Source organism: Genypterus blacodes, unplaced genomic scaffold, assembly GCF_046128005.1.
Source record: "Genypterus blacodes isolate CSIRO-AG114 ecotype Tasmania unplaced genomic scaffold, CSIRO-AGI_Gbla_v1 ptg000021l_1, whole genome shotgun sequence".
NCBI lineage: Eukaryota > Metazoa > Chordata > Actinopteri > Ophidiiformes > Ophidiidae > Genypterus > Genypterus blacodes.
This window is the reverse complement of record NW_027466834.1, coordinates 6,782,903-6,798,246: the sequence shown is the minus strand read 5'-3', so window position 1 is coordinate 6,798,246 and position 15,344 is coordinate 6,782,903. Positions and strand designations below refer to the sequence as shown.

Genomic DNA, 15,344 nt, shown 5'->3' with positions numbered 1-15,344 from the left:
TGCTGAGAAAGTGCAAGGTCGACACGGTGTGAAGCAATGCAAAATAATGTCATTGGTCACAGAGTGGACAAGTGTTCAACCATAGTGACCTCTGTTATTATGCTGGGAACATCTCAATGCAATAAAACAAATCCAGAAAGCAGAAATGGGGAAAACAAAGTAAACAACAATAAACGCTGAAAAGATCTGTGTGGTCAAACAACATGAAACGTCTACTGTACAGAAGAGCCAATATTTCAAACATGTGAAACTATACAAAAAGGTTGATGTTTATGTCAATAGATGTTTAATATTAACAAGGAAATATCATGGAGGATCACCATCCCAATCAGTTGGGTACTTTAGGCTCAATTCTGAGTGAGGCTTCATACATGCTTTCTTCATCCAGAACAGAGGTCTTATCCAGAAGATACTGGGCTGCCTGAACACAGAGGTGACATAAAACAAATGAATGCTGTTAATGCAACTAAATCTGTATAGTTTGACTGTAAAAAAAAAAGCTTTAGCAGACAGAATTCTATGTTAATTTACCTTTGTTTGAAGGTCAATCTTGTATGCTGTTTGCTGAAACTGCCTGATTTCTCTGATGATGTGAGAAATCTAGAAAGCAAAGGAACCAGGAGATCGAAATCAGATGGTAAAAGCATGTTTGTGACAGTGCACATGACAGTGCAGCAAAACATCTCACCATCCTCATCTTGGAAAAGTTCACCAAGCTATCTTCTGTGTAGTTTGGTGTTCCCTCCTCAATGAATGCCAGGTCGGTGAGGTACATCCCCAGATATGGCACACAGGGAGGATCACAGCTGGTGGGAGAAACACACATCATCCAAATGTACTACATGTTTGCTTTATGGAGAACAAAACTGCAGTGTATTCTTGATGTCAACTCACTTCTTCAGAGCCTCGCGCAGGTTTTTGAACCTCCCCTCTGAGGAGACCAGCTTCTGTAGCTTGTCAATTAATCCTTTTGTCTATATAGTAACAAAGCATAATGAAAGCATCAAAATCAAATGAAATGATAAGTGTCTGTGTCACCAGTAAAAAAACACCATAATGCATTTGGAGATTTGTTACCTGTTTAGAAACCTTGAGCCAGGTTTTTTTGAGACGGAAGACTGAGCTGCGGTTGAGCGAGGAGGTGATCTCCAGCACAGCGTTGTAATTGTGGAGGCAGCGGCAGATGTCGGCCACTGCCACCCATTTCTCTATGGCAACGACCCGAGTGACCACATCCTCACAGCGCAGGATCTCCGTGGCGATGAGGTTGCTTATCTGTCAGAGAAACAAGATGGTAGAGGGCTTGATGCTTGAAGTTGTGTGTTTCTCGTTGTATGTGTGCAAACATGTTGCAAACGCAGAACCTACATCATTGAAGTGTTTAGTTGTTTTCATGATGTAGGGCGTCTTTTCGTTTTTGTCATTCTTCATCCAACCTTGTCCAAAGAATTCCCTGTGAGAGAAAGAGATTATGAAAAAGAAAGTGAAGGCTGAATTAGTGTGTGTGTGTGTGTGTGTGTGTGTGTGTGTTTACAAAGTGTGATGGTACTCACTCGTATGGAATGACCTTGAAGACCAGGTGGTCCAGCAGGGTGAGCTGCTCTGCTATCTCCAGGGCAGAGTGGCTCTCAAAGGGCTCAGCCTTCCCTTCGCCCGCCTAAGAGACACAAAACAGCACGCGAAACCTGCTTAACCTAACATCGTGCTACTTTAAAGCAGCTCCACACACATATTAGTATCCCGTTAAAGAACAGTAGTTGCTCCATGGGCTCACCAGCTGTGTGACGTCTTCCAGGTTGACCTGATTGTCACCATGATCTTCCTGAGTAAGGGTCCTGAAGAGAAGCAAGGAGTGAGTGAGTTTGCACAAATTGTAGTCCCACACCTTAAAGTTCTTTACATGTTACATGGTACCTGATGATGTTGGCCGCTGCTTTCCTCTCCTGGGTCAACAGCTCGGGGTCATGCATCACTTCCTCCAGGAAGGCGATCACTTTTGTCTTCAGCTCATTGTTACTGTCAAAGTCCTGGAAAAGCCCAGATTACACAGAAAAATATAAATGACTAAATAAAGCAAATAACTGCTTCATATAATCATATCATCAACCATGTTTATAAGAAATTCTTGCCCTGATACACAATGATATCACCTCATTTACAATCCTTCACTATAAAGTATACATATTGTGATCTGTATTTGAGGCAAACACACAATTACTCAAGATAAATGCAGTTTCAGGTGGATCAGTGTGTACATACAGACAAATATAAACATTGTGCAGCCATAATGTGAATATATAAAGATATATATTTAGCTGCTTTACACTATAAGCCTTCAACATTAAATGTTACAATGTTAATGGTTACAAAGCCGCAGCAGTAATAGGACAGAGCAGATTGTTTCAGCAGAGGGCGCCATGCTGCAGTTATGGATCGGGCCTATAAATGTGATTGCATTGTACTGTGACGTTTTACCGGAGAGTGTTTGGACACCCAGTGCCTCAGAACATTAAGGACTCTGTTGGTCGCTGCTCGTCTGATCACAAACTCTTTGTCTCCATTCCTCTGATCTGTTGGGAAGCCTGAAAGAAATACTTCAAATGAGTTTGAGGGGAGTGCAGCTGTTTGGTGCAGTTTGTGACAGGATGTTCATGACACACAGGGTGGATTGGTGATACCTGTGCTGGCGAGAGACATCCGTCTGTATTTTTCCTTGGTAGGAGTGCCCTCATTGGCTCCTGCTGTAGCAATGGCGAAGGCCGAGGCAGCAGATAGGGCGCTGCGGTTGTTGTCCAGCTCCCGACAGGAGGACATCACCATGCCGTTGTTGTAGGAAAACAGGGAGAACTCTATAGGGAGGCACAAGTCAAATTAAAACATCCAAATAAATAGATAGATAAATAAATAACATATCAGTTTGTAAACAGTGGGTACGGTATATTAACTGAGCAATCAATCTGGACAAAAATACATTTTTACCAATATATATACAACATACAACATAAAGAAATGTCACTGGGATAATCTGTAGGTTGTACATGATTTATGTATGTTACAGAATATATGGTTTATGTAACTGAATATGCGTTGTGGTAAAAATAAAACATTGTACATTATTTCTTTCAGCTCTCACGTCCACTAGGGGGCACTCTGAGCCAACACAACTCTTTCCCTGTAGACTTTCCAAGAGCCTTTGATATTCAAGATGGTTGCAGCTAAATATAGCCACCAAATATCAGCATAACAGAGGAATCAACACATTCACTGCAGTCTGCTGTGTTTAAATGCAGGGAGCACAGAAACATCACTAAACATCCGACTACACCGTATCAGACCCTCACCGGATCACAATGACTTCACTAATCTCAGCTCCAGCACTGCTTTTTGAAATCTGTAGGCAGATTTTTGTCATGAGATTAGGAAGGCACGGCTAATCTTGGCTGTGGCGAAACAGCCTCGTTACCGGGGGTGGAAGGGAAAACACATTCTCGATGCCGTTGCTATGACACAAGTTTCCCTAACGCCCACTCGAGGCTGAGCGTTGGCTTTCCCTACATGTTGGTTACCGTCGACCATCTACTTCATGAGAGATGCAGGGAAAGGGTTTTGCATTAACACGATGATAAACTGAGCAAAATGGACACTTTCAAATGCAGGAATATTGTCCGCAGTGCACTTTATTTAGTCTAAGCTCAGTGGTAGATGTGTTATCAGTGGAGGCTTCGTCTATCACTGTGCCGTTCCACGTCTATATACCTGAAGAGTTTTTGCCTTTGACGTTTTTGGGAGTGGTTGGTGACTTGACAGGAGACGTTTCTGGGTCTGCGTCATCGCTCTGGTTTTGATCGTTGTTACATTCCTCCCGTACAGAGAGATCTATAGTGGCACAAAAGCAGGGACATCACTCTGGGTATGCAGAAATCGCAGCAAATTGAAATGTACAATTACTGCGATGTGAAGTCTGAGATGTCAAACAGAAACCTCACCTTGGTTGCATGTCGTGGCGTCCTCTACCTTGTCCTTCTTGTCCTCGCCCTCGTCGGGGATTTTATTCGCCATCGGGCCGGACACGTAGAGTTTGTTGATGTCCAAGGTGGTCTTGCTGAACGGTGACATGGTGGAGTACATGCTTGCATAGCCGTTAGAGGAGCAGCTGAGGGCGGCCAGGTCAAGTGCTTTGCCCCCGGTTATGATGGGGATGTTGAGGGATAGTTTGCGTCTGCGGTTGGGAGATGAATTCTTGGCGATGGCCAGTGGAGGAGGGGAGGAGAACTTTCTGCTGGCCCTGGGGGAGCTGGGAGGTTCTCCATACAGGAGTTTGCTGTTCTGACTGCTGGCAAAGAACAACTCCAGAGACCTGCATTGAGGGAGGATGTAAGCATTTGAAGTTAGAGCGTGAACATGTATCTAACACAATGTCATTTAATCATCTATGCAAGCCAACGCTGTCCAGAAACAAGAAGTCTTTCAGTGATGTGTTGCCATTTTAGAGCAGGAGGCTGCAGTGTTGCAGAAAACCTCTCCCACTCCCTGCCACCCTCCTGGCGACCTCACGGGTTCCCATAAATAGCACAACGAGTGAGAGCGCGCATGGCCACTGCTGACACAGGCAGCCAAGTGGAGACGTCTCACAGTGACATGACGAGCGCCACAGGAGAGCGTGGTGCAGGGTGTGGGCATGGGGAGCTCCCCCTGATCTGAACCTGACAGTGGGTCCCTCTCTCTTTCTCTATCTCACTCTCCCTCTCTCTCTCTCTCTCTCTCTCTCTCTCTCTCTCTCTCTCTCTCAGTGTAGGCCTGTGGCGGGGCCGCGGTGAGTTAGCGGGCTGGCTGCAGCACGGCGTCAATATTTCACACTATGGATCCTTTGCAGACAAGGAGAGAGGAGGGAGGGAGGGGTGTGGTCCTGCAGCACGGAGGTTGGTTGCCATAGAGCGACACAGCCCAGATGAGACACTCCCAGGCGGGCAGGAGAGACTGGACCCAATTACTGCCTTCCAACACTGAACACACACACACACACACACACACACACACACACTGATACAGAAGCGTCACACAGCCTGTCCTCCTCCTCTGCTCCATCTTCTGCTTCGCCACACTTATATAAACCAAAAGGAAAACTTCACACTTCGTATCTATCATGCAATTTCAACAATTTGAGTACAATTTGTATGCGTTTTGCATTCCTGAACGACTTTTCTCTCTTGATCAGCCAAATTGTCGCCCCCCCTCCTGTGCATTAAGCCAGCTCACAAAGTACTGCAGAGTAAGCAATGCTGTCATGTCGGGGGGGTCGCTATTACATCACTGTCAGGTAAAATGGTGAAATTCAAATGGCCTCATGTCAAATTATGAACATGAAAGTCTACTGCCTGCATCCTGGCATTGATCAGAGCGTCACATCACGTCAGATCAATCTTATCTCATGCAGCATTGCAATGTATGGAAATCTGCCAGACTTCTGCAATAAGAATTGTCTCTCCATCTATAAACTCTGTCAACAACCAAGGCAGCCCCAAGTCGACAAGGCGACTCACCGCGCCGGTATGGCACTGATTGGCTTCTTGTAGATGGTGATGAGTTTGTCGAGCACGACCTCGGCGGTGGTGAAGACGCGGTAGGAGTGCAGGAAGGTGTTGAGGAAGTCAATAGATAGGAATCGGAGGTCGGTCAGACGCTCCAGCAGGCGCTCCACGCTGGCGTAGCGGATCTGCAGCACCTTGCAGGAGTTCATCATCTTGCTGAAGCGGATATCGACGTCATCGCAGTACAGGCTGGAGTCTGACCTGCTCCAAAACAACGAATGATTATAGATGGGAAATGTTCAAAATAACAGCAAAGAGGTGCACATGGAGCAATAAAGCTCACTTGATCATCTGGGGGACGGTGACTTTGGAGTTATCTTCAAAAGCGTTCATCATCAGCCCATTGCAGCGGATGTTGTCTATGCACTAAAGGACAGATGCAGCACAAGTAAACAAAGAAAGAGAGTTAGTGAGTACGTGCTTAGCCTTGTGTCTGACGATGCTGGGGGTCCACTTGCCTGGCTGATGTCGCTGGTCCACGCCGACTTCTCCTGCCTGGACGAGGCCACCAGGATGACGGTGAACGACTGGAGGTCTTTTGGTTCCACCACGATCTTGAAGTCCAGGTGCTCCAAGTCCTGGCCACTCTTGTCTGTCTTGGCTTTGAGGCAAACACACACACACACACATATACCGTATAGTGCATATAGGCATTGTTTTGTCTATAGACTCAAACAAGTTGTGTTTATTCCTTGGAGAGTTTAAAAAGTCGAATGTCCATTAAGAATCCATGTGTATCTTTTATTTTGAGACGTTACCATGTAGTCTTTGCTCTTGTGACTGCTTCTTCTATTGTTCCCAACGTCAGTGATACAATATTAATACATTCCAGCATACTGGTAACCATACATTATATAACACATCACACTTGGTACATATGGTGCATAAGCTGCTAAATGAATAAAACACCAAGGTACTCACACTCATCATCTGTCCCCTCAGGGTCCTCCAGAAGAGTGCAGTCTATAAGCGAGACGACACCATTCTGCAAACACCATACAGTATGCATTTAGTGTCTCAATAATGCACTCATCTGGCTGAACTGTCACCATCGCTTGTTGCATTAGAGCGGAATCTTAACCTACCACAGATTTACAATCGCGAGGTTCAAACGTTGTCGCTTGCTATTCTGAATTTTTAGAATCTTAAATGTTCTCAGCTCTTCTTTCCCTATCCCTTGGAGATTCAAGGCTTTAGAGATTCAAGGCTTGTGTTGCCATCAGACTGTGATGTTTGGCAGTGTAGGCCCACCTTGGTGAGATGAAGCTTCCCCCCAGAGCCCCTGGTGCAGATGATTAAATGCTTGGAGAAGAGAAAGCACTGCCTCTCCCCCTCCTTCTTCAGAGACAGGGAGCCCAGTCGCCCACGGGTGATCTTGCCCTTCTCGCTCATTGGCACCTGAATAAGAGACCCTGCGTGTGTTGGAATAAAAGTGTGTGTATTTGTGTGTGCGGGGGGCGTATTTGTATGTACAAATAACAACAAATAGAGAGAGAGAGGGAGAGAGAGAGAGGAGAGAGGAGAGGTACATGGGATTAGGGTTGAACATGCATGAATTGAATAATCTACAGATTCAATTTTGCTTTTCCTCACCCATCAAAGCCTGCTGGGGATACGTGACATTTACAGACCCAGATTCATCCCATTGCCTTTCATCTGAGGAGTTTTAATTACCATTAAAGAGTCGCTCGCTGTATATGAGATTATTTTTCCCATTAAAGCGTTGGTGGGAGAGATGTGGCCATGGAGAAGAAAGAGAAGAGGTTGGAAATATGTGCTGAGGTGCTGGAGCTCTAGGATTGGTTAGCAGTGTATTAGCCCACATTAAGCCACTGCATTGGGGGTTGAATCAGCGGAAACACAGCTCAGGCTGTCAGGCACGTGAGGGAGAGAGAAACTGTATGCTGCTGTGATTCTGCTTTTCCAGGCGTTCTGAGGATCTGCAGTTAAAGGCAAGAGTTACCTTGTCGCACAAACGTCTGGCTGGTGTCAAGGAGAATCTCACAACCCTCGACAATCATGCGCTCGATTGCCAGGTTCTTCCTGATGTTCTCTGTCTCGCTCACCTCATCATGCATGATTCTAGGAAAAAGATCATTTCTCATTCAGAAACTCATTCTCGTTTAATCTACCTACAAGCTAAATAGCGCTAGAATGAAAAAAGACGTTATTTTTTATTTATTCTGGTTTATTTTAGGCTTTGTCTTCACGGTGATGTCATGGTTTAGTACCTGGAGAGCTCCTCCAGCTTGGATTTGGCATAATCCAGGCTGTTCCTCTCTATATGTTCATGGGGTGTGTGGGCCAGCAGCTCGTGCAGCGTAAGAATGTAGCGAGGAATCTGCAGAGAGAACAGAGAAGAGTAGCAGGGGAGCAACACCAAAATACAAAAGCTTACATGAATGCATAAATAGCAAAACACACATACACGGACAGGGACATACATGCACACACACACGCACACACACACGCACACACACACACGCACACACACGCACGCACACACGCACGCACGCACACACACGCACACAGACACACACACACACACACACACACACAGACACACACGTTCACATACTAATGAGAAGCATATCAGTGGAGACCACTAACTACAATCATCAGCAAAATTTATTATCAACACAGCACAGCCTGCAGGAGGCCCCAGCAGAGCAGGCTGTCGGGAAACTGCGTGCCTTGCCAGAAAAAGCCATTATTAAAGGCCGAGCTCCAAAAACAAACACTTTTTATAGACATGAAAAACACTACAGGGATATTCTGAGCAAAAGGAGACAAATGCCTATTGTTCATGTTAGTGATCAGTGACTTTACACTATGAGACACAGCTTAGAGAGCCAATGAGACGGCACCGTGCAGTGTGACTGGCTGTTCAGTCAGGACAGAGTGGCTTTAAAGCAGCCTCCATTATTAAAATCGTCGTCTAATTAAAGACATTAATCATTGACCTTCCTGGTGCTAGAGTCCTAAATCTGATCGTGTGATTCTGGATTTTCGTCTTTTACTCTACACATTGTGCACATTACCTAATTACTTAATATACTGTATGTTTGACACTGGGGCCATCATTGGAGAAATGTACACAACAGGCCCAGCTACTGTATTATCATTAGGTCATCCAGAGAGCGCTGGATCGTCAAAGTGTCTCCAGACGTCATTTGTCAAGTGGGATGAAGGAGCTAACCTGGAACATGGGGTAGGTGAGGAAGGTCTCCAGGGTTCTTTCCTCGCAGTCGGGCTTGGCTTCGTACTGTTTCAGCAGCTTGTCGAAGTCTCGGTTCTGTTTGCAGTGAGCCAGGATCTGCAGGCTGTACTGGTGGTTCCTCACAAACTCCTGGTAGATGTTCAGCATAGGCAGCAGGATGTCGAACAGGTCAGCTGAGAAGAAATACGTCAAAACACTAAAATACACAATAGCGAAGCCATGGAGGAGTAAACAGTCGTCATGCATACTGAAACCAGAGGTGCACAGTATCCACCTGGAACAACAACTGAAAATGAATAGAGTAACGTAGAAAAAGATCCTTCTTACCCAAAACTAATGTGGGCCAGCTTGCTATCCGGGCTTTGAGACCCTGGTAGAATATCTGATGTAGGAACATGATTGTTTCACTAAGGGGGAGAAAAAGGACGTTGATAAAAATGTTAGTGATAATCATTTGTGATCTGCAGAATCATCCAGCTTGATCAATCCAAATGCACCGAGGGGGAAAAAAGAAGAAGCCCACCTGTTGAGGAATATGCTGCTGACATCGTCGTGGGTGATAGGCGGCTTCTTGGAGCTGGCGGCCATGCGCAGCGGCCGCAGGAAGTTGTTCACCAGAATGTGCAGCTGCTGGACATACTCGGCCTCGGAGTCCAACATGCTGAACACCACCTGGTTCCTCTTCCGCATGCTCTCAGCGTGCGGCGAGCGGATGTAATCCTGGATGATGGTCTTCCATTTCCTCCTGCAGATCCACCCTCTCAGGAAGCTCTGCACCTGCAGCACATGAAGGATGCCAAGAGTTTTGTCAACATCCTTATAAGCCCTGTGAAGAATCTATCCAAGTGTTTCAATCACAGGCATTACTTTTTTGATCTTCTTGATTTCTGAGTCATCGTCGCTGGGCGCTGCCGCAGGACTAGCGCTGATTTTCTCGTTGTCTTTGAGTAGTGAAGAGATCTGCCGGGGGAAGCAGAAAAGACCAGTCATTCCTACTCACACACACTTCTCTTCTCACTGACAATACAAGCACGTAAACAAAGCAACTGAGTCAACAGGACAGGACCTGTCAACGCTGTCGACACTGACACATTAGACTGACAAAACCAGCTCTGTTCACTTGCCTGGTGCCCCAACGTTCATATGGATCATTTAGATTTGTTCGGAAATGCTCCATATGTGTCTCCTTATAGTATGCGGAGAGGGACTGACATAATTATCATCGTATTCCATATCATCGATGCATTATATAAAGCTGGGTTCATGCACTTTCAGCACCTCATTAGATTTTGAGCATCACATTTGCACATTAAAGTAAAATGACTTATTTGATCTAGACTAGAGAATACAGGTGGAAATGCTGCCCCATTGTAGTCGAGAGATGCAGCGAGGCCTGGTGTGTTTGGCCTGCACACGTCTCATCTCTCTGTGATAGCACTTCCATTTTTGTCTTCTCACACTCACGCCGTCGTCTTCCGCAAATACGAAAATAATGAGCGTGATCTCGTCGTTGTTAATCCCACTGGTTCCCCTGGTGTTTTCTGTAGCGTTGGTAGGTTGAGACAGTTTGGAAAGGACAATGTAAGAAGACGTGAGCGATATGTTATTGTGCCAGGTGAGGAAGTGCTTATAGCTGGCCTGGATAATATTGTTTCAGGACACAAGTAATTACAGACAGAGGAGAAGAGGAGACAAAATTCAAGCTATTTTAACAGCCACTGCATGCAGGACATTCACATAGAACAGAAATAGCCCAAACAAACACTCCTAAAGGAGCCACAGCGAATATTACCTCTGACTTAAGCCTTTCAATCTCTATTTCCCCATCTTCTATCTGTTGTCGAAGTTGCTTAGCAACTGTTTTCTCCGTCTCCACAATCTGAAGCAGATGAAGATACTTCTGCATGAGGGACTCATGCTCGGTGGCCAAGTTTCTGTAACTGTTATGCACACACACACAGACACACAGACACACAAACACACACACACAAAGTGGGAGAGAGAGAGAATGATACATAATTGAATATGGTTTTACATCTGAGCGGATTCATCTTCTGAACAATCTGCCATTTCTTATATTTGAACTCCTTACAGTATGTAACCATGGCAACTCCCTTTAGCGACTATGCATATCAGCCAAATATGACTTTTTCCTTTACCAACTAATTGATCTGATAATGACCGTGTCTGCACATCTCACTGACGTGTCCCCTTACCTGGCATGTGATATTGCAGCCACCCACTCATCGCAGTCCTTCACATCTTCTGTGCGTAACTCCAGTGCCTTTTGGTTTTCATGGGTGAAGCTGACGGTGAAATAGTACTAAAACAAACAGGGGAGAAAGTGTGGCAACAAGAAGGACAAGAGCATCAGTAACCTGGCATATGCTGCGCTATTATACACAAAAAGCCCACAGTCATTGAGGGATGGAATGACATTTAATGCCTTCAAATAAATCTACAGTATAGCGGCGTGAACGACACTTCTCAGCCGCTTTTGTTTTAGTATTTATTCCGCCGCCTCACTGCAGACATCAGGAGGGTGAATTAAAACCACACAGGGCCCGGGGAAGCCACATCTCTCTCGCCCACCAGTGAAATTGATGCAACACAGCGAGGGAAGCCTCCCCCGGCCTGCTTCCTGGGATGTCTCTGGCTCCCAGGAGGAAATGCCATAAGACAAGCAGGCTGGAGCCACAGCCAATTACATAACTATGTGATACCTGTTACCTAGCAACTCCAGTCAATGTGAAGAGATGGGGTGTTTTTTTTGTGTGTTTTTTAAAGAAAACGTTTTCTTGTGTCGCTCCATTTTAGTGTGCGTGCTTGCTTCTGCAGTTGAATCCAAACCGCAACTAATTGTGAGTGTGTGGATTTGCCAAGAAAGTCTCTGCAGCTGTTTTTCTGTTATTCACTTGCATCTCTGTGTTTTTACATTATTGCTGCATACAGCTGGGTAAATGTATTATTTGGTGCTAATAAATTACAGAAATATACATAAAACCCAACTCCTCCCATTCAGATTTGTGATGTAATGTAATTGGTGGTGAAGTTTGTGGCGATTCAAAGTGGGTAGAATTCATTTGTACACCTTTCACAGTGTGATGCGAAAATAAGCTTAACAACATACTATCTCAAGAGGAAGGTAAGAATAATACATCATTATTATTAATAATCAGGTATTAACTTTTACTTTTCAACGTTCAGGTTTCAGCTTATGAAGATCAAAGATCCCAGAAGGAAACCAAATGGAAGGCGTCTTTCCTGTGGCCTACTCCAGCCGTGCTGATGGAGAACAAAACTAATCTTTGGCCTGCAGATGTTCAACAGGCGCCAATCAACCTGCTACTCCTCATTATTCATGGTCCCTCCGTCTTGGTATTCATTAGGTATTCATCCTACCGTCAAAGAAAATCTATTTCTGGCGGTGAGGCACGCATGTTGTAGTTTTCCCTCATGATCTTTCCAAGAGTGCATCGGTGTCTGGCGTGAGGCAATATCATGCACATTGTCTGCTGCTCGCTGCTTTAGGGTTTGGAGCTGAGTCACGGAGCATCGCAATCTTTAGATGCACGTGTAAAAGACATAAGACAATAAGGCACTGATAGAGCCCGTTTAAATATGATCACTATTTACGCGGCGATCAATCAAATGTGCTTATTTTGTTACGATGGCAAATCTCAAGAGCCAATCTGAGTGAGTGAATGAGTGAGTGGTAAATAATAAATTAGACATGTTTTGATTAATTGCTCTGTCTACACAAGTCAAATCATTTGCATGCCTTGTGTAATTGCTGCCGACTGAAAAGCAGTTGAGTTGTATTGCAACAAAACTACTAGGGACATTCTCAACCGTATAATCTGCACAACAGTGACAACACACACCGTCATGCTGCTTACTTCACTTTCATTTTTTCCATCCTATGTTTACCTTTGTTTTGCATCTTTTAGTACAACAACACCCAATTTGAAGAGTGCAGGAAGTGATAATAAGACATTTTGACACAAATTGGAAGAAAACTAGAGTGCCTAGATTGTGCTACTGAACGCTTGAGAGAACATATTAAGCAAAAACTCAAAAATAAGAGAGCTGAATGGACCCTGACCCCTCTGAGATACGGCAAGGAACCGGCTTAGCCCCTAGTGCTCATATTAATAGGAGAGGTGCAGGTGTTATGCCGTCTCTTTCAACTGCGTCGTTCTTTAGGATGCAAATGGGTTGCCATAGAAACCCCTGTGCTCAAAGGCATTATCATTTTCATACTTACTGCATTGGAGGATAGATATAATGTAGGGATTATGGAGGATTTCTCAAATATGGTCACAAAGCCATTAACCCAGGTGGCAATGCAAGATATGATGTAATATATACATATAATAATATGTATATATATATATATATATTACTGATCTATTTTGTCCTCTTCGTTGTCCTTGTTTGCTTGTTTGCAGTCACATCATCATATCAATCACATTAGTTATCCATTACTTTGCTCATTTCAGCATTCAATCACCAAAAATGCCAAAAAGAAAAATCCAAAAAGAATTCAAGATGGCTGTGTATCAGGATTTTCTAAATATGGTTACGTTCCAAATTATGTAATGGCAAAAAAAAAACCCAAAACAGCACAGAGGGCACGAGAGGGGCTGTTGACAGAATTGCCGTGAAAAACAACCAAAATTCTTGACGGGAGCTTTTTGGGTCCCTTCGGAGCAACTGTGAGAGGAAAACATTGGGCAGTGTGTTGCGTTCTGCTTTGTCAGCACAGGGGCAGCTGTTCACAGGAAGAGCCTGGACTCATTTTGGATTGCAGCCTCAGCCACATAGTCAGGCACAAAGCCCGGAGAGAAGAGAGAGAGAGATGGTGGCCTGAGCTGCCAAGTATTACAACAATAACACTTTAAACAGAGCTGTTAACGTTTCTTCAACCCAGGTTTCATCTTTCTGATTATAAGGACAATCAGTAGAGAGAGTCAGGGGTCAGGCAAACTTAACTTAGCCACATGTATTCTTAATGGCACTGTGCCAACGATTGTTACAGACATTTTACACCATTAAAACTAAAATCCATCTGTGCTACCACCCATAACTTGTCTAACAATTGATACAGCGGGTAACAGACTCAGGATGCCTTTGTTAGGTCATCTAGAGCAGAGCTGGAACACTTGGAACCCCGCTGAGTCTTCAAGCATCGCTGTAATTACATTATATTGCCGCAAGATGGCCACCGTGAGCCCGCAACTTTCTCACATTTTATTGAGGAGCGCAGGATAAACATCACTGTTCTCCGACAAAAAAAACGTCCAAAACAATAAAGTAAACGTTCGACAAACCGGTATTATTAACAACAATCCACCTAATGTATAAGAATAAGAGAAGATTAAATGTATTATTTTTTGCTTCACTGACTCGATGCCACCGCACCAATAAAAACACATCTCGGTTTTTGCTGCAACATAAAGAAAAAAAAAATGCTGCAGAGCCACAATGCCGCGTCTGGCATGACATTAGGTGTTAATATTGTTACCTCATCATTAATGCCACGGATAGATTACATAACGCGCAATACGGCAAATGTGGAACCTCGTGCTCGCGCTGCTCCGCTGCGCTGCGCTCGAGCTTTTAGAGTTCAACGCGCAACCAGATGCGACGAAGAATCTGCGTGAGAAAAACAAAAGCGCTTTGATGGTTTGGGTTGGAAAAAAAAAACAGAGTTAGAAGAGGAATTTTAAAATAGAATAAAGCGGAGAGAGGGAGAGATAGAGAGTGTGTGTGTGAGAGAGTGTGTGTGCACGCAGAAAAGCCTCTCTCTCTCTCTCTCTCTTTCTCCCATACCTGCTTCTCCAAGCACTCCTTGGCTGACAGCGAGGGTTTGGGTGAAGGCGCTCTGTCGCATACGCATCCCTCCAACAGGTACAATCCCGCGGGTCGAGAGCTGGACTCGTTCTCAAAATAAAAGAGCATGTTTTGCAACAAAGCGAACCACTTGGCGTGCCATTTCGTGTTGTCCGAGCTCTTTTTGCTCAAGCACCCTCTCCTGGTGCCGTCCTTCTTGGCCAAAAGCCCCAGGTAGGTGACATGACCGTCATTAAGCCGTATTCCCTTCTGCATTTTGACGAGGAGACTTTCGGCCGCGCAGGGCAGAGAGCGGCCGTCACATCCTTTGCCTGAAGTCGCTCCGGGAGAAGAAGAGATGGAGGCAGGAAAAAGAAAAGGGAATGTTGACTTTGCGAATGCGGGGCGAATGTGGCAGCGTCCGACGCATTCACCGCGTTGGCATTGAAGTCAGAAAAGAGGGACAAAACCAAGAGAGCAAGTCCGGCATCGTTTAAGCTTTTGTCATACTCCGCGCGCTTTGAAAATCCGCATGATCCCACTGTGGAAGGGAAAACAAAAAGGAGAGGAAGGAGGGAGGGAGGGAGGGGGGGTGAGAAAAGTGTGCAGAACGCAAGATGATGATGATCTCTCCCCCCCCCCCCCTTTACACGAAATCCTCCAGAAACATGCAGCTCTCGGTGCTGAGCTCGGCACTCGCT

At 45.0% G+C, this 15,344-nt stretch overlaps 1 protein-coding gene across 1 annotated transcript; it reads right to left on the bottom strand.

Annotated features, from left to right (window-relative positions):
- Positions 1-328: 328 nt before the first annotated feature.
- On the bottom strand, positions 329-14,919 carry rasgrf1 (Ras protein specific guanine nucleotide releasing factor 1). The gene is made up of 27 exons (XM_076142402.1): positions 14,644-14,919; positions 11,025-11,131; positions 10,601-10,748; positions 9,676-9,768; positions 9,332-9,585; positions 9,136-9,215; positions 8,788-8,981; positions 7,820-7,929; positions 7,552-7,670; positions 6,840-7,000; positions 6,510-6,573; positions 6,047-6,189; positions 5,872-5,954; positions 5,541-5,789; positions 3,987-4,357; positions 3,757-3,876; positions 2,679-2,849; positions 2,476-2,582; positions 1,915-2,027; positions 1,775-1,835; positions 1,554-1,657; positions 1,369-1,453; positions 1,078-1,275; positions 895-974; positions 689-806; positions 532-600; positions 329-421 (listed from the first exon to the last, which is right to left on the bottom strand). The coding sequence occupies exons 1-27, from the start codon at positions 14,917-14,919 to the stop codon at positions 329-331; spliced, it is 3,771 nt and encodes a 1,256-aa protein (XP_075998517.1).
- Positions 14,920-15,344: the final 425 nt, after the last annotated feature.